The sequence below is a fragment of the Orcinus orca genome, chromosome 11 (assembly GCF_937001465.1).
Source record: "Orcinus orca chromosome 11, mOrcOrc1.1, whole genome shotgun sequence".
NCBI lineage: Eukaryota > Metazoa > Chordata > Mammalia > Artiodactyla > Delphinidae > Orcinus > Orcinus orca.
Window position 1 is genome coordinate 62,692,835 of NC_064569.1, and position 24,973 is coordinate 62,717,807.

General features: G+C 38.0%; 1 protein-coding gene across 2 annotated transcripts in view; it reads left to right on the forward strand.

Annotated features, from left to right (window-relative positions):
* Positions 1–24,973, forward strand: part of NAV3 (neuron navigator 3) — an 835,897-nt gene that overhangs the window by 650,920 nt on the left and 160,004 nt on the right. For both annotated transcript variants that reach the window (XM_033431322.2, XM_049694975.1), the window contains 2 exons: positions 1,413–2,439; positions 16,498–16,613. In XM_033431322.2, coding sequence (XP_033287213.1) covers positions 1,413–2,439; positions 16,498–16,613 — 1,143 coding nt within the window. The remainder of the gene's footprint in view (positions 1–1,412; positions 2,440–16,497; positions 16,614–24,973) is intronic.

Genomic DNA, 24,973 nt, shown 5'->3' on the forward strand with positions numbered 1-24,973 from the left:
AAAAAACATTTAAAAGTGAAAGCATTGTAGTTTTAGATCTATGAATATTTAATGGAATTTAATGGTCTCCAATTCCTGAATATTATGAAAGGATTTATTAATAAAATATTTCCTTTGGACATTTCATTTATTTGACAATATCTAGTATGTTAACAGTATCAACGTTGCCTCTTTTACATAAATATCTAATTTAATCATTTATCCATTTTTTTCTCCATTTCTCAGAAGAAAAAGAAAAAGAGGAGGGAAGAGGGAGGTATTTATGGTAGATGAAATTTAAGGTAAATGACATGACCAGAATTATATAGTTCTCCAGTGTCAACATTTATACTGAGATCTCTTAACTCCAAGCTCAATTTTTTTTTTATTCTATGCATTGTTATAAAATCTCTTTTTGGTTTAGTCTTTCATGCTTAAAAATAAGACTTGTAATCAAGCATTAATCAGTGCTATAACAGTCGTATAGAAATTCATATCATAATGAGATTTCTACGTGGAAAGTAAGTAAACACTAGTGCATTATAAGTACTTATATGATAATTGGCCTTATTTTCTTATAGCCCCCAAAAAGTAGCTTGATTTTTTTATTAGAATTTAAAGTTTGTTCAGATCCCTACAGGAACCTGCAGGTGTGCTAGTTAAGAGCACAGGCTTTGAAATCCGTTCAGGTCCAGGCTGGATGATTTCGGACAAGTTATGTAGAATTTTTTAAAATTATTTATAAAATTATTATTTGTAAGAATTATTTGTATAATATCAATACATACCTTGTAGGGCTGTTATAAGGATTATACATATTATGTATTACACATTTTTTAGTATTAAATATTTGTATTACATATTTTATATATTTCTTAGTAGATTATCTGACCCATGTAAACATCCCTTTCAATATTTATTTTGTACAAATAAAAAGAATATTAACAAAAAGCTAAATTATGATTCAAAAGCATATTTAATCAGATAAGAATAAGCTAGGCTCCCTGTAGGTTAAAGCAATCTCTCAGTATTCATTATTCTTATAAGGCAAGGTGGAATATCCATTCACTGCTATGAGCTACAGTAGTAGCTGGAAGAATACAGAGAATTGCTTAGGGGAGGGATAGTGTTTTATTCATCTATAGACCTCTGTGACCAGCAAAATTCGTTTGGCTATGAATAATTTTAGAAGGGGAAAAAAGTGTTGTGGTTTTTTTTTTCCCCAACATCACTGTCCTTCAGACACTGAATGTTTGATATCTGGTACAAAAACCACCACATTACAGAAGTGATTGATGCCACATAGCATGTCCGTTTCCAGTTCAGAGGAAAGAAACTTCCTTGTGCCTACAGTTAGAAATACTCAGTGGTGTGACATAAGTGATCAGAAACTAACCAGCCTTTTTAAAATGTTTCTTCTTAACCACGTCCAGATTCCTCCAAAGGACCTCAACCATCTTCAGGTGTGAGTGGCAGCACGCAGCCCCCCGGCGCCGCTGGGCAGCCCCCGGCCTCAGCCATCCCGTCCCCGAGCGCTAGCAAGCCGTGGCGCAGCAAGTCCATGAATGCCAAGCACAGCGCCACCTCCACCATGCTGACCGTGAAGCAGTCGAGCCCAGGCACCTCTCCCACACCATCTGCAGACAGACTGAAGCCCCCTGCCTCGGACGGGGGCAGAGCAGCTCCCTCGGGACAGAAATCCATGCTTGAGAAGTTCAAGCTGGTCAATGCCCGGACTGCTTTACGCCCCCTGCAGCCTCCCAGTTCAGGACCCAGTGATGGTGGGAAGGAGGACGATGCCTTTTCTGAATCTGGTGAAATGGAAGGCTTTAACAGCGGTCTGAATAGTGGCGGCTCAACAAATAGCAGCCCCAAAGTGTCACCGAAATTAGCCCCTCCAAAAGCTGGAAGCAAAAATCTCAGCAATAAAAAGTCTTTGCTACAGCCAAAGGAAAAAGAGGAAAAGAACAGGGACAGAAATAAAGTTTGCACTGAAAAACCAGTCAAGGACGAGAAAGATCAGGTGGCGGAGACGGCTCCAAAAAAGACCTCTAAAATTGCAAGCTTCATCCCAAAGGGCAGCAAGACGACAGCAGCCAAGAAGGAAAGCTTAATCCCCTCTTCCAGTGGGATTCCAAAACCGGGCTCAAAGGTGCCAACAGCAAAGCAAACTGTTTCACCGGGAAGCTCAACAAGCAAAGAGTCTGAAAAGTTCAGGACTACCAAGGGAAGCCCTTCCCAGTCCTTCCCTAAGCCCGTAACGACTGAGAAAGCAAGCACATCCAACTGCCCTGCTCCTTTGGAAGGAAGGGAAGCTAGCCACGCCTCTCTGGCGGGTTCCTGTGCGGGGTCAGCGGCGCAAGGCAGTGGGCAGAGCGTGGGAAATGGTGCTGTCCAGCTCCCTCAGCAGCAGCAACACAGCCACCCAAATACTGCCACCGTGGCTCCATTCATTTATAGGTAAGGCGAGCTCCGTTGGTCCACAGCTGTAAACACTGACAGGTCTGCATACTCAGAGTATACATAATAAGGAAGGTTGGGGAGTCCTATTTCACATAGTCATTTTGGAACAGTATTTCATTCTGGAGAGAGAGGCCTAGAATTAAAATTTTTAAAAGAAAGCCTCCCATATCCTCCAATCTATTAGTCCTCATCTCCTTCCCCTCCCCCCTCCCCTCCCCCCCCCACTCAAGAACCGAGGCCTTTGAAAGTTAACCTACTTGCCGTCAAAGGCAAAATAGAACCCAGATGTCATGACTTTTCCCCGTGTCTATTACTTTTACTACTATTATTTCTATTATTAGTCTTTTAAAATAATTCTCATTTTTATAGAGTTTAGAGATATTTTTGTTTTCACCCATGAGAAAACGTAAACCATAATGGTTAAGGGGGCATGCTCTGGGTTCAGGCAGATATAGACTTAATGCCCAGCTCTGCCACTTACCAGCTATATGCCTTTGGACAAAGAATTCAACATCTCTTAGTCTCATTTTCAGCTGTCAAATAGAAATAACAGTATCTACCTTGTAGAGTTGGGAAGAATAACAGGCAAAATGCATATAAGATGCTTATTGTATACTGTGGCACATTGTACATGTTTGTTAACTGTTGTTTATAAGGCGTTGCTTTCCCAGCATAAAATTTATATTAATTTCCACAGCTAGGCCTGTTGTTTCCAGGCAAAAATACTAATCTATATAATTATTATATTTAACTTTATTAACTTTTTTGTTATATATTTATATTATTTTTCATTTATTAAAATACATAGCACATGCTATATTTTAAAATATATATCCTACTAAACAGTTGTAGTGTAAACACATTTTGCCTATTGTCTTGTGGTAAGTTTTACTCGATTAGGACTATGTCAGTGCTGCTGTGTCTCCGTTTTTATCCACTGTCCTTTCAGTGAAGAGGTGGCTAGGGAGGAATAATGCCTGCGACTTTGGCAGGTGTACAGTTCATCAACAGGAAAAACAGGATGTAGGATCTGCTGCAAATAGGAAAAGGTCAAGATTATATAGTTTCAAATTTTATTAAATTTATTAAATATGTGAGTTTTTAAGTAAAGAAAATAATTATAATGATTTGTTTTCCCTCAGTGAAAAACCTAAGTGCTTTAAGTGATTTTTTTCTGGGGCTTTATATACTCATCCGCACAAATGTATAATTATTGAATTTCAGGTCTACCTCAAATAGCTACCTCATTTAAGGCTGCTATTCTGACTTTAATAGCAAAAATTCATTTAAAACCTTTGTATCTGCATCACATGGTGTTACCGAGCCCAAGCTTGCTCTGCTTGCCACATGGCAGGCCAATAAATCGGGAGATGAGTTGTTGGGGCAAGGAATAACGACTTTAATCAGAAAGCCAGCAGACCGAGAAGGTGGCACCCTAGTCGCAAAAAAACATTTTCCCTCAGTCCGCATTCTCTGGGCTCTTTTTCTACAGAGAAGGGGGAGGGGGAGGGGCCCACTGCAGTGCCAGCCAATGGCTGAGTGTGACCACTAACAGTCAGTTGCTCATTGACAGTTGCTCACTAACGGTCGCTCGCTTGGGGGAGGGGCCCAGTGCGAGGCCGACCAATGGCTGAGGGAGACTGCTCTAGGTCGTGCCTGTCCCACCTGTATTACAATGGGAGTCTGCAGATCCTTCTAGCTCCAGAGACCCTATCTGACAAAGGAGAATTTCACATGTCAAAATCATAATCCACGTTTCAAAAATATAAGAAAAAATTATAAACTTTAAAATATGTCATACTCAGCACACTTGTCACTCTCAAATGTATTCTGTAAGAACATCTGTCATTTCAAATCACCATGGATGAATTTCACAGGAAAGTATAAATCTAAGCAAAAAGAATATATCCACCAGTTTAGCAAGCTTCTTTCTATAAGTAGCAGCAGACTTCTTTGGTTGTTTGCAATAACATATCCAGTGGGTACAGATTTAGTGATTTTCATTTGGCAGTGTAACCTTTGCTATCTGAAAGAGGAAGCAGCACAGTTTAGAGGTTAAAGTGTGAATCAACCATGCGACTGCCAAATTCTCCAGCCTCTTTGAGTTTCTTTTTGCCCTGTTTAAAACGGAGATTATAAAAGTGAGGTAATATAGCCGAGTAGCTAGGACTACAGGCTGTAGAGTCCGTTTGCTCTACCATGGTTCCGAAACTGCACCTTGTATTATTGAGACAATGGCCCCAAGAGCCAGGTTGCCTGGGTTGGAATCATGATGACACCATTTATTAGTCATGTGACTTTGTGTAAGGCATTTAAAGACTTGAGACTCAATTTTTATAATCTGTAAAATGGAGATGATAATAATAGAAGCTTCCTCATAAGGCTGTTTTGAAGATTAAATGAGTTGATATTTATACAGGGTTCAGAACAGTACCTGCCACACAGTAAATGACCTTCCCCAGACTTCAGTTTCTAATTCTGTAAAGTGTGGTAGAAGAATATCTACCTAATTTGGTTGTTTTAAAGATTAAATAAGGCAATCAAGATTGTAAAGTCTTTAGCACAGAGCCAGATTCAGAATAAATTGCTTATAAATGTCAGTAATTATTTGTTTTATTATCAATAATATAAAGTAGTTGAAAATAAATAAAACCATCTAATAAGAAATGTCACATCATAGTCTACATATGAGGAAAAGGCTGCTTGGAGTCTTTTATAAATTCAGAATAATTTTATAAATGATAATATAAATGCTCTTAAGGTTGAGTAGTCAATATTCAAGTTTCTTAACTGTCAGTGAAAGAGGTATCGTAGAGTCATGTCATTTGGCTTATGTGACCCCTGATGTCCTTTCCACTCTGACTACTCCAACACCATTTAAGAATTTCTCTTGCAAAATCCCTGGCAGACTTTTCTGGAGGTGCTAATCATTTGATACAATAATAGTAATAATTTACTATTTTATAATGGTTTTTGTTGAGTGCTTACTTAGTACAAGTCTGTATTACAAAATTTATGTTAATTTTTTCATTTAAACTGTGTCATCAACCCATGACAAGGGAATGTTACCCCATTTTACAGAGATGAAGAAGCAGCGATTTCAAGGCAAAATAATGATAATCTTTTACAGTCACAGGCCTGGCAGGAGTTTGCCTTTGAATCCGTATATGCCTGAGTCTGTAGTGTGCCCTCCTTTGCTTAGCAGTTCTTGCTGTATGTGTAGAAATAAGAGGTATTGTTACTAGGAAAATTCTGGCTGGGAAAATGTCAATAGCAGATTTGCAGATATCATTTATATTGGGAAATAATTGCTTTTAAGTAGAATAACTTTAAAATACATATATATGTATGTATATGTATAAACATACATACGTTTGATATTTAAAGAAAATTAAATAACCTCTATATAATGGGAAGATCCATGGGTGATGGTGATATTTTTCCCCGGTTCTCAGCCCACTTCTAGGTCATGCTGGTTATTAATTATTCCTTCTGGGACCTTATTATATGCTTCATAATACTCCTTCGTGCAAATTGAATGTTCAAAGTCCTATAAATGTAATGTTGAGTTCTGGAAGTTAATGAATTTCATTTTAGTCCTACTTCCTGCACAGTGCAAGGATATTCTATATTAAGTTTTTATAACTCATTTATCACTACTATGTGATAAAAGTAGTTTTGAATTGGGCATATCTTTATCCATTTAATGAGTGGATATAACTAAAATCAAAGGTGAAAACTTTAAGAAAAGTTTAACTCGCTATAAGAAGTTCCCAATAAGTAGACGTGTGAGTGGATTAGCCTGCCTTTTTTAAGTGCTGCAGGTGGCTACCGGAGATTGTTAAGAAGCGATACAGTGACCAGTTGCCATAGTTTAAGTTAAGGGAATTCACCAAATATCTTTTTTCTTTTATGTACTCATCACTCATTCTGCAAATACTATGTAATAAGAATTACAAAGAGTAAAAAAAAATTATCTGCTCTCTGGGAACTCAGTTTTATTGGTGATAATGAAAAGAATTTAATCAAGAACTTAAAACATCACCGTTGTCATGGAAGTGTATGCAACAAATAAGGTAGAAGAGTTTTCCTGAATCTTACATGAGGGTGGAGTCAGTGTATGCATTACAGAAGAGGTAAGAGAAGAGATGAGACTTAAAGGATGAGTTAGAATTTGTCAGGTGGAAGGAGGAATGTTATGGCATCATCCAAATTTGACATTCTACAATTTTACAATCCAAGCATGTTAGAAAAACTAACAGGCAAATTACGAAGTGCTATGTAAAATGCTAGTAACTAAAACTGCTAAAGGCTAGAGGTTAGAATTCATGATTACTTGAATGGGAGACTAGGAAGAAAATTTGGAATGAATCCATACTTTGTTCTTCTCTTCGCTCACTCCCTCCCAACACATCTTATTTTCAGCTAGTCCTGTTGGCTCTTGCTGCAAAACATACCCTCAGTTGGGCATTTCTTTCCATTTCCACCCTGCCTTCCCGTGATCAGGGCACCACCAATTTTCACCTAGTTTCCAACGAGTCTTCCAGCATTCACTTGTGGTCCTTTCCGGTCGCATCCTTCACACAGCAGGGGCTCTAATCTTTTAAAAGTATAAATTGTATGTCATTTAAATTCATGAGACCATCTACTGGCTTTACATTACACTTGAAAAGTAAAACCTAAGCATCTTGCCAAGCCCTACAAGTTCCTACATAATCCGGCCCTCTCTCTAGCCCTTAAACTACGCTCACTGCCTCCCTGCCTTCATTCTGTTTCTTAACAAACTAACCTGTCCTGCTTTGGGGACTTTGTCATAGATATTCTCTCTGCATATAAGGACTCTCTTCTGGATCAAAGCAGCCTCCTGGGACTTCCCAGGTGGCGCAGTGGTTGAGAGTCCGCCTGCCGATGCAGGGGGCATGGGTTCGTGCCCCAGTCCAGGAAGATCCCACATGCCGCGGAGCAGCTGGGCCCGTGAGCCATGGCTGCTGAGCCTGCGCGTCCGGAGCCTGTGCTCCGCAGCAGGAGAGGCCACAACAGTGAGAGGCCCACGTACCACAAAAAAAAAAAAAAAAGCAGCCTCCTTCTTCTCATCAGAACTCTGCTTACATGCTACTTCTTCACACAAGCCGTTTCCAACCATCTAGTCTGAAGGAACACTCACAATGCCTTTTGCCAGAATTATACGCCATTGTCCCCTTGTATTTTATTCATAGAGGTTATCACCATCCACTGGGTTTTTGTTTACTTATTAACAAGTGTGATTTCAGCCACCTCCGACTATAACATAAGCTCATTGAAAAATAAGCATCTTGTCTTTTTTTATTTGGTAGCGTAATTGCCCAGGACAGAGCCTACCTACAATAGGAACCAACTAAAAATTGTTGAATGAAACACCATCATCATGGGTTAGACTCATCTGCTATAGAAGAATAGAAACACTACCAAAAATGTACAGTGGAATAAGAAAAATTCAGAAGTCTTTTATTCCTATAAATGGTAGGGTTTAGTTGAAATATAAACGGCTTTAAAATGTTTATAGAATGAAACCATATCTTCTCTTCGGGACCTTCATTCACTTATTCTTTTCCTCTTTCGACTACCTACTAAATACATTTACCGTGTAAGGCATCAGGGTTAGAGTGAAACATCACACATCCCATATGTTATTTCCCTTCCATGGTCCACAATGTAGTAGGCAAGAGACTGACTGAAACATGACTACAGAATGAAGCAGGAAGTGTAAACCCCCCAAGCAGTGAACCAGATTTGGTATACTGAGACTTCAAAACATGGAAAATGACCGCTAGTTGTTGGAATCAGAGAAAGTGGCTTCTTGTGCTTCAGAGATATGTGAAGTAAAGTTATGAAGTGATTCCTTAGTCACGGAGGAAAGAAAGACGTGCACATTTTCTCTAAACCTCAGTATTTTTAACAGCCCCCAATAAATTTCAAAATAGCTACTAACCAGATTCATAACTTGCTAGTTTGAGGTCTACATGCTCTTTGTTATTTTCTGACCATTTGTAGTAAATGTCAAGAAATCAGTGCATTGGACATAACGCAAACATCTAAAGGCAAAGGGAGAGAATCAGGGTGAGGACAGTTCACAGAAGAAAAAAAAGGAACCCAACCTTTAGATAAGGCAAAACATTGTTAAACAGAGAAGAAAATCATTGTGCTTCTTAAACCCATTAATTAAATATAAGCAGAAACCCTCTGTACACACTTGATTTGTAAAATTAGGTCAAGAAAGTCTGAATTTAGAGGTTTCCTTTTGTTACTCATATGTATATGTATATATATAATTGGTATAATATGATGTGTCTTATATAACAGCATCAAGGGTTCTCAGGAAAGATTGTTGTAACAGTTTTTGTGAGATTTCAGATTTACCTAGAAAGTGACATGGAAAATTGGCCCTTGAATATATTATATTCTGAAAGGCAAAGAATACAAAACATTAGTTTTGAAAATGCTTACTCACATGGTTTTAAGTTTGGCTTATTTGTTGAACCAGTAGATTCAGTAGGCGGATCTGTGAGTCTATGAATTTTGAAACGTGGAGCATAGAACCGTCTTGCAGATAAAGCTTTTGTAAGCCCTGCAGCTATTATTACAGATTATACTGCAATTGTGGTTTTATGTGAACTGGGCATAATTGGTTATCAGCACAAACTAAAGCTTACTGAATGCTTGTCTTGCAAACTTGTCTTTTGCTGGGTTGGATGTATATCTGTGCATTGGGTAGCAGTCTAAGCTCCCTCACACAGCAGTATTTTTAAGCTGGAATGCAGAGCCAATGCTGGAAGAGGGTCTGTTGTGTAGAAGACTGCTATGAGTTGGCATTCTCCCCACAGAGAAGCTTGATAAACTGCCCTTTCTGTATTTAGCTTACGAGGTTCAGCGCCAGATTGCCCAACCAAACCACAACTGTTTCTTTTTTCTGTATTTTATCTTCTCTTGGAAAAGCTGTTAACGTTACAGAAAATTTGCAAGAATCGTACAAAGAACTCCCATATACATTTAACTCAGAGCACCCAGAGACCTTTTTCAAGTTTCACAAATTGTCCCAGAGATAGCACTTTTAGCGATTCAGGATGAACGTTGTACCCAGTCGTCATGTCTTCCTAACATCCCTCGATCTGGAACAGTGCTTTAATCTTTCCTTGACTTCCGTGACATTGATATGTTGAAGGCAAGCATTTTATAGACTGTTTCTTAATGTGGGTTTGTCTGATATTTTCTCGTGATTGCAGATATATGTATATAAGTGTATATATATTTATATATATATAATGTCACAGAAATGATACTGTGCTTTTCCATTGCCTTTCTACCAGGTATCAACATTATTGATATTCCCCTTTCTGGTGGTGTTGAATTTGATTGCTTGATTGGGATGATGTTTGCCACAGTGGGTCTGCTTTCACCCATAGGTTTTAGCATCCATTGATGTTTCTTGCCTAAATTAATAGTTTACTCCAATGGATGTCATGTGATTTCTAATTCCATTATTCCTTCTGCATTTATGCCTTGCCATTCAACTTTAAGAAAATGATGTCCCTTTCTTATTTTTCTCCTCCTCCCCCCTCCCTCCTTCTCCTTCCCCCTCCCCCCTCCTCCTTTTCCTTCTCCTGTGCTCTTTCCCTCTCCCCCTCTTTGAATTTTGTGGACTAATGGATTCCTACTGTCTTCAGTGGATTATAATCCATCAATATGACTATTTATTTTGATGTTTAGAATTTCCCAGATTTGGTTGCTGGGATGCCCTTCAAGCTGGCTTCTGCCCCATTATTCTTTGAGAACTTTGTTTCTTTTTGGCTCAAGGTAATCTAGGCTCACCTTGTTCTCTCACTGCCTTGGCTTCAGCTTTTATCTAAGGTGCCCTGATTTCTTTTGTGAAGAGTAGTATTTAGGAACCAGATCTCACTGCTCCTAGCTTTCCTAAATAGTAAAATATATGTAGGTACACACACACACACACACACACACACACACACTCATACAGACACACACATATTTTTGCAAACCTATTTCCTTTTTTAAAAATTAATTTATTAATTTATTTTTGGCTGCGTTGGGTCATCATTGCTGCGCGCGGGCTTTCTCTAGTTGCGTAGAGTGGGGACTACTCTTCATTGCAGTGCGCGGGCTTCTCATTGCGGTGGCTTCTCTTGTTGTGGAGCACGGGCTGTAGGCACACAGGCTTCAGTAGTTGCAGCACGCAGGCTCAGTAGCTGTGGCTCGCGGACTCTAGAGCGCAGGCTCAGTAGTTGTGGCGCGCGGGCTTAGTTGCTCCGTGGCATGTGGGATCTTCCCGGATCAGGGCTTGATCCCATCTAGCCTGCATTGGCAGGCGGATTCTTAACCACTGCGCCACCAGGGAAGTCCCTACACACATATTTATCTCAATATCAACGAGCTATCTATGAGAGAGAGAGAGAGAGAGAGAGAGAGATGGGTATATAACCGTAAATTCACAGTGCCTCCAATTCCAAATCAACACACAGAGTTTATTCTTGCTTTCTCCTTTCCATACTTGCACCTTCCTTTGTCAACTGAGAAACCTGGCTCCCACTATACTCAATATGTTTTCTTATTTGCTCAGCCCCCCAACCCCCAGCATACAAATCTAACAAATCTCTCATCCACACTGGGCTACTCTTCACTCTGACAGATTCCTGGCCTTGGCCCTGGCTGTCACCTGTCTTCCTTCCCACCAAGAAAGAGAGAGCTGGTTTGGGAAAGATACTTGTTTGTCTTTCTTTTAGGTTGGGTTTATAAAGCAGGAACTATAAGACCATTAGTTATTGTTGCTGACTCAAACCAGTTTTGTTTGTGTCCACATTTGTGACTAGTATAGCCATATCAAGATGAATTCACATGGCTATATTTTTAATATAAACCAATATGCAACACCCCTATTTATGAAATTGGAAATCTGAAGATTGCTAGTATCCAGGTGTATTGCTGAATTCCTTTAAATGGCATGTATAATAGCTTCCTTTTCTTAGGAGTAAAAATTTAAGGTAGTAAAGAGTAAAATTAAGGTTAGGCCATTGGGTATTGTCACATTCAAATACTGTCTGTTAATAACTTAGTGACTAAGCTCTCTGTCAGCTAAGGAGACATCACATACATTAACATGCTCAGTGTCCAGAGACATTTGGAATTAAATGGAATAAAATTGTAGGGTAGTGGTTAATAAAACAATATTTAGAAGCTTCCAGATTTAAGTACAGGTTAAGTATCTCCCAGCTTGTTACACAGGGCAAATTATTACATCTCTAGAAGCCTCAGTTAATCCACAGCACCTAAATTACAGGTGTCTTAGTCTGTTCCAGCTGCTCTAACAGGAATACCATAGACTAGGTGGCTGACGCAACAAACATTTATTTCTCATAATCCTGGAGGCTGGAAAGTCTAAGATCGAAGTGCCAGTAGATTTGGTATCTGGTGAGCTCCTGCTTCCCGGTGCATAGATGACCATCTTTTCACTGTGCCCTCACATGGCAGGAGGGGCAAGGGAGCTCTCCAGGGTCTGTTTTGTAATGGCACTAATCCCATGCATGAGGGCTCTATCCTCATGACCTAATCACCTCCCAAAGGCGCCACCTCCTAGCATCATCACATTGGGGGTTAGGTTTCAACACATGAATTTTGGGAGGAAACAGATATTCAGTCCATAGCAACACAATTGTTGTGAAGTTTGAGTGATATGCCCTAGATAAAACACTAGGCATAGTACTTGGCATATAGTAAGTGCACATAAACAGGAACTAGCTTTTATGTTAATTATTGGTGAAACCTAGACCTTTAGCTACTAGGACTCTTAGTAACAGACACTAGCACTAGCTTATTAGAACTCTAAATAAATTAAATGGTGTTTTTGCAATGCCCTATCTTACAGTTTCAGTAAGTGCTTATAACATGTTGACCATGTTGTAAATGCACAGTAAGATAGTCTGCACAGGATGATGTCTTCTAAATATTTTGAATCATTTTTTCCTTTTCCCAGTCAATATGAGAGGAATGCAGTATTGGTTTACATGGGAACAGTGAATGATGCCACTGCAATATCTACCTTTTGGTTAGAAAACACTATTGATTCTGAAGTCTTCGTAAATTGTTTTATGAATCAACCCCAAAACCTGTTATTTTACTGGAATGAAGCATGCACAAAAGTAGAGGACATGCTTAGAGCCTTCAGAGATTAAACTGAACTTCTTTGATCATTTATATAAAAGTTAAATCTTTACCAGTTACCTTTGATTGTCCCTCTAGAGACTGGAGTTAAACTCTTATTCCACTTTAAAAAATAATGAGGTAGAAATCCTGGGGAAATCGATGTCTTGTAACATATATAGAGCAGGGGATCTGGACCCATTTACATGTAAATACAATCCAAAGATAATTTCTGAGATCTTTTTATAATTATTTGAAGTTTAACTTCACCATGTTCCTTCCCTTGATCAATCTGTTGCCCTATCATTTCTAATGTAGGTAACTCAGATAGGGAACACTGTGAAACATATACCAAAGAACTTGAAAATACGGTATAAATAAGATTTTCTCTTGTGACCTAAACTAAAAAAAGAAGTTAAAGAACAAATCAGCCAGAAATGTTCACTGCCACATTAAAAAACAAAGTAAAACAAAGGTTTCCAAGACCAAAGTTTGAATACTTTTTTATCAGAGGGTGGGGACTTAGACAATGGAATTGAGTACTAGGTTTCATACACTGAGAAAGATAGCCGCACACTGAGAAATATTTTTTAAGATCTGTATATTTGCAGCAAAGAAAAAAGTCTACTCCCAAAACACATTCTGAATATTCTTTTGCTCCATAGAGATTTTCCTAGAGGGAGATGCTCTGCATCTTTATAACTAACATAGCTACAAGTATTCTGGTTCCTGTAATTGCTCTGGTCTTGTTCTAGTAAAAATCAGTTGGCATTGGGCTTTAGACAGCCATCCCAGTGAACTACTTTATGTGACTCAGCATCTGAGAAACCAGTCTGTGAATTCTGAGCCTGTATGACTGTAGGCCAACCCTGGCTCCCATCCAGTTCACCCAGGCACCATGCCTCTCTGAGGCTTCTTGGCAAGCAGCCAGTAAGCTTTCCCTGGGGTGTCCTATCTTACTACATACTCTCCATTTAAATGGCTTCAGCAAGTAACAATCCTTAGAAATCTTCAGAGGAATTTTTTCCCCTCGTTCATGGACATTAGGCTAAGGAATAAGCCAGGGAGGTACAGTAGCTCACAAGAAAAGAGCCCAAGTGGAAGAATAGATGATAATGAACTTTAGAAGTGAGTGGGGAGGGGCAATAGACAGGGGACATAGGAGACCCTGGGGGCCAGAGAAGAAAAGAAACAGCCCAGAGAGCCGGATATATTCCCCACATTATAACGTTGACCAGAATCCCACATGCCTCAGGAGAATGCCTTTCCAGGCCTTTAGTAATAATAACACTTGAGCTCACAATTATTTTGGGAGGAACATATTTTTCTTTGCCTTTTACACATAAGCAAATTGAGGTTCAGAGAGGCTAAGTCACTTAGCAAGGTCACATGAGTTAACAACTGTTTAGCGAGAGAGCTAAGTTTTACAACCAAATGCAGAGCATGTACCATTATACCATGCTTCCTTCTGTGTGCTTTACCCAACAATGACACTATTTTATGATGACTACTGATAAGATTTATACATTCAGTTATCAAATATTTGCAGAGTGCAGCATATCTGCTAGACATGTGGCTAGGCATTGGGGTGCAATGATGAGCTTAAACATCGAGAATGGACTCTAGTTTGGAAGATGAACATTTATTAAATAATTACACAAATGTCATGTTGCGAGAGTATGAAGTGCTCAAGATAGGTACAGGGAGAAGTAAGTATTTGTAACTTGGGACTTCACCTGAAAATTTGGAATTGTTCTTTAAGAAAGAGTCACTTGAGCTGAGACTTGAAGGGAGAAATTTAATTGGATGTCATAGGAAGGAAAATATTCAAGTAGAAAGGACCTGTTGAGGCCAGGAGCTATAGGATGTGGGTAGAAGATTCTTGTGACCACAAGGGAGAGAGATAAGGGGAGTCCAGTGCAAGATGACACTGGAGAGGCAGACAGAGATCAGACCATGCAAAGCCTCTTAGGCTCCCTAAAGGTTTCACCCAGGGGCACTATGAACAAGGACCAGGTTTGTTGGGAAAATATCACAAGTTCAGTTCTGTACAAGATGGGTTTGAGTTATCTCTGCGATAATCAAGAGGTAATGTCTATTAGACAGTTATGATTCACATCTGGAATTCAGAGAAAAGTTCTGGGTTAGAGTTTGAATTTGGACTTCATATGTGGATAGGCAATCACTAATACAATGGGTATGTTTGAGATCGTCTGGAGAGACTGTACAATGCAAACTGGAAGAAGCTTAGGATATTGCTTTGAGGAACCCCCAACTTTTGCCCTTCTTTTTTACTACCGACAACCATGACATTTAATGATTGGGTAAAAGAGAACAAAGAGAAAAAAAGTAGCATCCAGAGAGAATGGGGAACAAACTGGAAAAATTTTATTGTAGAAGCCAAGGAAGGAGAGTTTCATGAAGGGAGGAATGGTCTGCTATTCTAAATGCTACCAAGATATCAAGGAAGGTGAAGACTAAAAACGTCTGTTGATGTTCACAACATTGAAATTTTTACTGGCCTTAATGGTATATCCTGTCATTCGAACAGCATGTCCTCTTCTGAATCTTGCTGTGTTCCTTATATTTAGTTTTAAGTTACAATAAGCTAGGAATGTCTGCCAGAAACCACTGGAGGTCAAGGCACAGCTTTGTATGAATTCTTGCATTAATATGTCAATTCCTATATACATACATACATACATACAGCATAGAGTTTTCCATGATTTATTAAAATCCTAATGAGCGTTTCAGAGTTTTTAGATCCATCAGATAAATAGAAAATATTTCTGGCATCAATGATTACACTTTATTTTCTCTCAAACAAAACCAGGATTTAGAATAAAAGTAACATAGTAAGCAAAAATTGATTTAAAGATTAACTGAATTTTTCTTTCACGTATAAATATTCTCTTTAGATTTTTTTAAAGTAAGAAATATTTAGTGATCACTTGCCATGGTCCAAACTCAGTACTAGGAATGGGACTCCAAGCAAATGAGATAACTATAAAGAACAAAGTCCAGTGTACAATGCTGTATTGTCTTGTCTCCTTCTTTCTCTTGTAGTTCACGCTGTGGACTTTCTAAAGATGTGGTGTTTTTGACCAAATATATGTAGATTTTGAAGCTGCATAAGGAAAGATAGTGCCTCTTAAAACGTTTGCCTGTGCATAAAAGGAAGAAGCAATGCATGAAGATTGGAATATCAAAACGTATGCAGTCCCTCTGTGGAGTGCTTTTTATTTGATTAGACCTACTCTTTACATGTTAATCACACACACAAATATATACCCATGAACATATATACACAACTATAAAACGTATTATAAAAGGGGGTTGTCAGAATGAGAATTTGTTTTTGATTGACTTTAATTTTTCTGAAATCAAGACATCATAGTGACATTTATACCCCATAGCAAAGTCAATATTTATTTTACTTATACTTTGTATTTTAGGATATATTTTATAGAATGTGTATGGAAAAAATAATTTTAGGGGTGTTTTCGGTGCTTTTATCATTCTCAGAAGAACACAGTTTAGCCAGACTTCCTCTAAGACAGCAAAAAAAAAGGAATCTTTTCTAGTCTTTTGCCCAGAAAAAGTGCAGTCAATTATTGGTAATTACAAGCTTTCAAACTTAGAAAAGTCTAAGAAATCTGATTTAATACCTCACTACAACTTGGGTTGTATATGAAAAGTAAGGAAATTCTCCTGTAGATAGACAGCTTTGGAATGTCCCAGACATAAAGAAATGCTCACTTACCTTCATAGAAAACTTTCAATACATTGATTTCTTCTTGTACTAGAGAACTTTGATGAGCCGCTGGTGACAGCAATTGGTATTTCTGTCTTCTTGGTTAATTTCAGAGCACATTCAGAAAATGAAGGTACCTCTTTACCATCTGCCGATTCCTGTACCAGTCCTACTAAGATGGATTTATCATACAGTAAGACAGCTAAGCAGTGCCTAGAGGAGATATCCGGTAAGTGACCTGATTGGTGGGTAGGTCAAACTCAGAATTTTTATGATCTCTCCATAAGTCTTTTTATTAAATCATATTTATGCTATACTGTTTTCCCTTAGGCATAAATGGACTGTGTACATTTCATGCTTCAGAGATGCTTAGGTATTTGACTGTTCTGCTTAGAATGGTCTCTGTTGCTCTGTAATGAATTCTGTAAAGAATGGTAGTGCTCTCAGAGGCTGAGATTTTAAGTCATGGTTGCCCTCAGTCTAGTTGAATACTATCAGAGAAGACCTGGAGAATCTTCTATTGTTAATAAGGCAGTTCTTGAATATATCTAGAGATTTAAAAAAATATTAATGATCAGATGGCAATGTAAAATTTCCAAGGCCTCCAACCCTGCTCTGTCTACAATTCTGTGTTATTTTGAACATTTCTACATAGTGGCTCCAAATGTGTGTTCTGGGAAAAATCTAATTATGGAAATATTTCATTATATATAAATAATGTAAGAAAAATGACATATACATACTCCAGACCCAATCTGTCAGATTCTCAGCTTTAGTCCACTATTTTTCCTAGGATCCAGATAGGCCTAGGCACATATGGAAGCCCTCTGGTATAATTTTATTATATATAGGTCCATATGGACCTATATAACGTATAATATAGGAACTAAGTAGGCTCTTAACGTGATATACTGCTTCCAAGGGGAAAGACAGTTTAAGAACATTTTATGTGTTTCCAAGTATAAGAATGCATGGCAGTAGAGGTATGTCTTTTGGTCCAATAAGTCTCTGACTCAGCCCTTGTATATTCCTAAGGAAAAAACGAAAAGAACTATTTAAATTTTAAAAATTACTATAGTACTCCTAGAACTCAAAGTATTGCTCTGAAGCTCATGAGCGTAGCCATATCACAAATTTGGAGGTTAAGAAACTTCCTCACTTAAGCAGACTTGAAACACTTTGGCGAGCATTAGCAGTTACCGCAGTATCCATCAATGGATATTGGCAACAATGACAGCACCACATCCCAAGGGTTCCTTCTGGAATTAACATCAGTGGTATCACAGGCTTCAGAGTTTTCATGTGGAGATGACAGTGGGCCAGTTCAGGGTAAGGGCAGAAATGGTAATGCAAGGCATAGCTATAGGGATACTTGTAGATTTTTCAAGCACTTGGAGAAAGTGTTGGTTTTCCCTGGCTCCCGAGAGCCCCTTGGTGAGTGATGATATGTATCTGTATTGTGACTAGATATTATTTAAACATAGTGTGGAACGTTTCACACATTTCTTTACTCATGCATGTCTTCAATTAGTATCACTATGCCTACAAAATACTAGAGCTCAAATCTGTAGGAGAAAATGCATTTAAGTACACTTTGAATTCTAATTATGTGATTTTCACAAAGAAACCTTGTTTTTCTGAAATTAGTATATTGCTTAGTATCTCTGATTGAATCAGTAACCCATGTTTGATCTTTTTTCCTCCAGTTTCTTATTCTTTTGACCATTTAATCATTTTTTATACATCCAATTAATATTTCCATTTATGTAAGTCACATCATTATGTTATACACCTTAAACTAATACACTGCTACATGCCAATTATATCTCAGTAAAACTGGAAAAAACATTCTTAATTTCCATTTAATGTTCTGATTTTTAATAGAATATTTGAAAGTGAAAAATAAACTAGACTAACATAATACAATAGTCTGATGGATTTATTAGAAGGTATAATATTGATTTATGTCAATAAGTATTGATATAGAATCATAGATTTAAATCTATGATTTAGATAGAAATAAAAGAAAGAAAACAGCACATAAGTGCTGAAATGAGGCTTATCTGATTATGTCATTCCTACAATCATTTGTTTAAAATGAGTCTATAGTGGAGTACCGAAAATTTCTCTCAATGCAAACTTGAGATTTCATGAAAGAAAGATATTTATGATTAGAAAGCTATAAATTGAGTACCATAATTGGAGAAATGTAGATGAGAGTATACTGGTGGACCAGTGATGAGAGGATGACAGTCATAGGGAAGTAGGCCAGTGACAAGAGCAGAGCTGGCATACCCTGACCTTTCTTCTAATGATCTTGCCTTCTAATCCCTCCTTGAGCTACTTATTCTCCTGTTCATACCCTACATCTGGGCACCGTCGGAATCTGCAGCTTCTCTATAATCTCACTTCCATGCATCCCACTCTTGCTGATGACATCCTCCTATCCTTTCAATGCCCTTCCTTTCATTCTCTGACTCTGACACTGGTCCTACTAAGATTTGCAATTTATTGATCCCACCACCATTACTTACCCTCACCAAACTCTACATATCCTTTCTTCCTTCCTTAATCAGATGAATTCCTATAGTGACTGAATGTGATTTTACTTTTACATATACCCTTTACTCCCTTACACCTCTTTCACTTCATTGTTCTCATTGGATGAAACCACAGACCTAGTAACATTCAGGTCTCCACCTAGTCCATACCAGCAATGAATGAACCTGGAGAAAAACACATCACGTGTTGATGTGATTCGCTTTACATTCATGGCCACCAACTTCAAGTGAGTAGTTAATGCTGCCTGGCAATCATTCTGTATTTCTCTGGCGCATTTACTCATTTTTTGTCATCTAAGAACTTGAGATTGTTCTTAGATGACAATTTTATACCTTATCTCTTCTTTACAAAGCTACAGTGCCACTTCTCCCATCCCTTCTCTTAACTGATGACCTTGATGTCACTAAAAAAAATTTAAGCAGAGAGAAAAGAATTTCACAAACCCCTGCCACCATATCTACCCATGTACGGCATTTTATACCTATTTACTTCACTTTTCCTTGGATTACTTTCTTTTCTACCTTATCTCCCTCTATACCAAACCACTCTCTTTAGCCCCACAGGATGCTGCCATCTCTGCAATCTTAATTTAAAATAAAACAAAACAACTTTCCTTGACCCCTTCCACAGCTTTCTTTCTCTATCTAATTTCTCTTGTTGCTACTATATTCTGGCTGCTAGGGAAACCACAGACCACATGCACACTTGAATTTAATGCCACGTCTTAGACTAGCCCTTAGAATATTTCTTCAAAGAAAGCATGAGATATGAGCAGGTAAGTGTTCTAGGAAGTAGAAAAAATTAATCCTGACCTCTGCACTGCCATTATTTTGTTGTTTGCATTGTCCCTTAGTTCCCTTTTTTGTGAGGTGACTGTAGTGATGCTTAATAAACTCAGGATTATTGTGAGATACGGTTTTATTCTTCCATCCATCTTTTCAGTAATCATTGCCAGGTACGTTATAAATGCCAAGCATGCCAAGGATTGGGAAAACAAACATGACTAAGACATGAGTTCTCCTATGGAGGAATAAGAGACAAATAAACTTTAACACCACAAATAATTGAATTACTAGATTTATGGGAACAACTAACTTAACTGTAAAGATTTATACAGGGCCTAAAAGAAGATCACACGTGTGTATAGTAGAATTCTAATGGGTAAAGAAATCAGGAAATAATATTTCAGGAAGAAACAACTTCAATGGAAGTAATTTGAAAAAAAGTTTTACTTGTTATTTTTGTCTGTTTCTTATTGTAAAAATGGGTACTTTTGGGATTTTGGTAGCTCAGTGATTTTCAATGCCAGTTTCAATGCCAGTGCTACTGTTGAAGCCTTATTGCTAAAGGTTGCTGTGGGGACCTCATTGGGGAGTAAATCTGTCCTGTTTCCCAAGTGAAGTAGCCTAAATAATAGAGAACTCTGATGGAGTTAGTCTTGGCTGGATAAGATCCAGGTTTTGTGAATTTTTGAAGCCTATACAATTTGGAGGAGCCTGGAAATAATTTAAAAAATACAAAGTTACATTGGCTCAACTAAGTTAGAAGCTCTGTATATTAAACACCACTGGCTTCACAGTAGACGTACCTTGATGTCCTGGTATAGTTTTGCCTGACCAGCATCCATTGCTGCGTCTGCTCATAACAGCCCCTTGATTTTCTTTTGGGGAACCATAGCCCCATCAATCTCTGTTCACGTAGTTCAAATGAAATTGACCCAAGCAGATCCAATCAGAACAACCCATCCCGTTGACCACAGTGACTCTTTCAGGAGTGGACAACTGACCCAATTCAGTTCAATCAGAACCAATGAGAGTCAGTCTCAGAACTTTTCCTGGCTGTTAGGAAAGAGACACTCCGTTTTTCCACTAGACCTGAAGCTAATCAGAAGAAAGCTTGGAGCTGCTGGCAGTTACCTTCACCCTCGAGTGAAACAAACGTAGAGAAAACAGAACCTAAAGCAGAAGAATATTAGCTCAAGGTCTTTGTAGAAAACGTCTGAGCCCCTGAACAAGCCACGTCAGAGACTCTGTCTCCCTCCTTCCCTGCACTTTTCTGTTGTGTTACCCAGGGAAATCCCTTTTTGTACTTAAACAAATGTGAAAAGCATCCCTATTGCATGACCTGTGAGATGCATGACGTGTAAAGATCTATGATACTGTTAAGGAGAAAACTTGAATAGTTCACATTGAAAAGCAGATTTGTTAGGAGGCTTAGCTCTTTACATTTCCTCTATGCAGTAACTCATTTGAATTTATAAGAACAGTGTCTTCACGATTAAATGGTAGCAGAAGTTAAAAACGTAGTTAAATTGTGGTGTGAAGATAAGTATCAGAAATGAGTTACACAATAAAATGGCATATGCTGGAGAAAACTCAAGACTTTTACAATTTGGAGACCTTTTATCCCTCCAAAGTCTTTATGTATCTCTCTCAAGTTTCCCATTATTTGTCATGTTCTTAGGGAGGAAACTGTGATATTTACCCAATCTGATGATGGTGGGTCTATTAATTATTACAGTCAGGTGATATGCATTATATAATTTGTGACAAAGACCGAGTGAGCTTCTTGCTTCCAGCCTATCCTTAAGATTCATGCCATGACCTCAGTATTACAAGTCCAGCTGAACTGATGGTTTAGATTTTACTGCTTTGGCTTGGGTTTTATTCTCTCATTCATTGACAAAAAGAATCTGGCTTCAGAAACCATCCCTTTCATCAAGTGCCAAGAGATCCTGCCAAATGCAAAGTGAGCTTTGTTTTTCATTCCACTGGAATCATTCAGAAAGTTTTTAGATTTTTTTTAATACATAGGTTCACACATGCCCCTTGTTTTGCATAAGACCGTCTACCAACATGTATAACATTTATTTAATCCACTTTTTAACCTTTATCTAGAATTTATATTCCACTGAAAAATGGTGATAGATTCCAGACTGAATCAGAATCAGTGAAGCCAATGTCATTTGTAAAAAAGTAATTAAATAATTGGATGAATTCAGGAAATCATTTTAGAAGTAAGAATTTAAATTGAACAGAGAAACTAATGGTTACATGTGTTTTTTTCTGACTTCCCAGACTTTGTATTGAATAATGGGAAGTATTTGGTATTTAAGACCTGTGTAAATGATCACTTATTTTGCCTTTATCTTGGGTGTTTATAAAGATTAAGATGATCAAGCTCAGGTCATTTTAAATCTGTTTAGATCTTTTACTTAAATAGCTACTTTGTAATTATGTTTACTAAAGAGCTCAAAAGCATTCCTTTTCAGAACATTATAGTAGCTCTACTTTATGTGAGGTCTTGGCTAAATTAGAGCAGTTCACATTTTCAGTGTTGATTGGGCGTATTTGTCTCATACACCGAGGCTTCCTCCTCCACCTTGTGTAACATACATTTCTGAGCATGCTCTCTGGAGCCCGCGAGCCACAACTGCTGAAGCCCACGCGCCTAGAGCCTGTGCTCCGCAGCAAGAGAAGCCACTGCCATGAGAAGCCCGTGCACCGCAATGAAGAGTAGCCCCCGTTCGCCGCAACTAGATAAAGCATGTGCGCAGCAACAAAGACCCAACACGGCCAAAAATAAATAAATAAATCTATTAAAAATAAATAAATAAATAAACGATTGAATACAAGTAAGTATAAATACACCCATGTATGAATGTACACCCAAAGCAAGCAGAGATAACTGCCTCTAGAGAAGCAATAACTGGGTTCCCTGCTGTTGTTCAAGGTAAACTTAAGGACCCATGTAGTTGTTCCCAGGGGAAAAGCTACTATAACTACAAGTTGACAATATCTCTAAACAAAGAAACAAGCAAAAATGCCCTTTTGGTGCTTTTCTCTGTTCGGGTTATATCTTCAAAATAGCCAGCCTCTCGCTGCTGTCTCCACTGGACTTAGTCCCTTCCTAAATTCACCCCTACAGCTGTGTTATACTTTTTACCCAATGAATCAGAATGGACCATGTGATTTCATTTGACCAATGACATGTGATTGGAAAAATGACATGGGCCATTCTTGAGCAGAAGCTTAGGTTTCTTATCTCTTTTTCCCTCTGTCATGATATCAACCTATCCTAGACTGAAGTTGCTCTTTCAATATGGGTCTTTGTATAAAGGGTACCTGCATCAGAGCCGCAGCCAACATAGAGTGGACATTAATGTGAGCCAACTGCATCTTTGTTTCTGTAAGCTGCTGAAATTTCTAAATCATTTGTAAATGCAATATAATGTAGTCCAAGCCAGAATTTCTCAACCTTGGAACTATCAACATGTAGTCTGCATAATTCTTTGTTTGGGGAGTGGGGTTCCTGTCATTATAGGGTGTATAGCAGTATCATTGGCTTCTACCTCTCAGATGTCAGAAGCACCACACCCACCTTTGTGACAATCAGAACTATCTTCTGATACTGCTGAATGTCCCCTCGGGAGGACCCAGTTGAAAACCACTAGTCTCTAGTCTCACTCTAGAAGTTCTCAAAGTGGGGTTCGTTCGAGAGCTAGCAGTATCTATATCACCTGGGAATGTGTTAGAGATGCAGCGTCTCAAGCCCCTTTCAGACTAACTGAATGAGTAGAGATGGGGCTGGGGCCCAGCAGGCTACGTTGTATTAGACCCTCGGAGAGGTTCTGAACATTCAAGTTTGAGAACCACTGGTCTAAGCTGACTGGTACACAAGTATCCTTGTATAAGGAGAGGGCATCTTTATTGCTTTCACTTATAATGCTCAAGTTTAACTTTTGATGCCTAAAGCATAAGAATTCCATTTTTTGTGAATCTGTAAGACTTTAGAGGATGCTGCATGTGTCCTTTAGTGTAATACATGTCAAACACATTAAAGTTTCATAACCTTAACAAATTTACTCTAGTCTTATAATCTGCTGATTTACTGGATCACAATAACTCCAAATGAAGAAAAAATCCAAAGTGAGGTAGCATCTTGATCTTTTGAAAAACACTTTATAAAATGATGTTTTTAGAAGGATAATTGTCAGTTTCTATGATTCAGCCTTTGTACCCTCATTTTATTTAAGCACATTTTGTATAAACAGATTATTTTTGAAGAATGAAGAATTGAGAATCAGTATTCATAATTCACAGGTTTGTTTAATTGCAAAAATTTTTATCACAAATGATTGCCCTTCTTTCCATCTAATACCCTTTTACATATACCCTTGAGCTTAAGCATAAGGAATAATTAACTTTGCAAAGTAAGTTGTTATCATATGTAAAGGTATAGGCAGTGTACATTATAATGCTAATTAACATAGTTAAAAGACTGAGCATTCCCCCTAGCTGAAGTTAGCAACAGGAGGTGAAAAATCAGAATTAATTTGATGATATTAGCTCAGAAAATGCTACGGAATTATATCAATTTGAATGACACGAATATTTTAATCTATTTCTCCTTGCTGCCCCCTTTTAGTGAGGAATGTTTATGGGCAGAAAAATCTGAAAAGCTTTTCCTTGATGCTCTTCTCATTAGCTCTCAGTGGTACATGGTCTCTACTATACCTGATAAGTGTTTTAAAAGTTTTCCTAAAATCAGAATTTCAGGATGGTAATTATAACCAGTACAAGATAAATATAAGAAATTTACCCTTTAGGTTTTCTGCTTTTTATCAAAATATTAAAGAGCTGATTATACAGTAATAGGTTTATGGAATAGACTAAGAAAAATGCTCTATGTCAGAAAACATAATATACGTTTTATGGGTTTTGTCACATCATTATCTTCAATATACTTGGCCATCAACTTTCAATTATACGCTTTGAGTGAAAATATTCATTCTCAAAAAGAAAAAAGAAAAAAAACCGTTTGAGGGTTTTTCTTGCGCTATTTTTGTATAGGAATAAATCTTGATTTTTATTGTCAGATTAGGATTGTACTAAATATCTTCAGAATAAAAAGCCCTTGGATTTGTTCTTTAAAAGAGGAGGTGAAGTCTTTCCCTTTAAAGCATTATCTGTCTGCCGGCGGAGAGTGTCACGCTCCGTTTTTTAGGTCCTTTACACTCTTGAATTT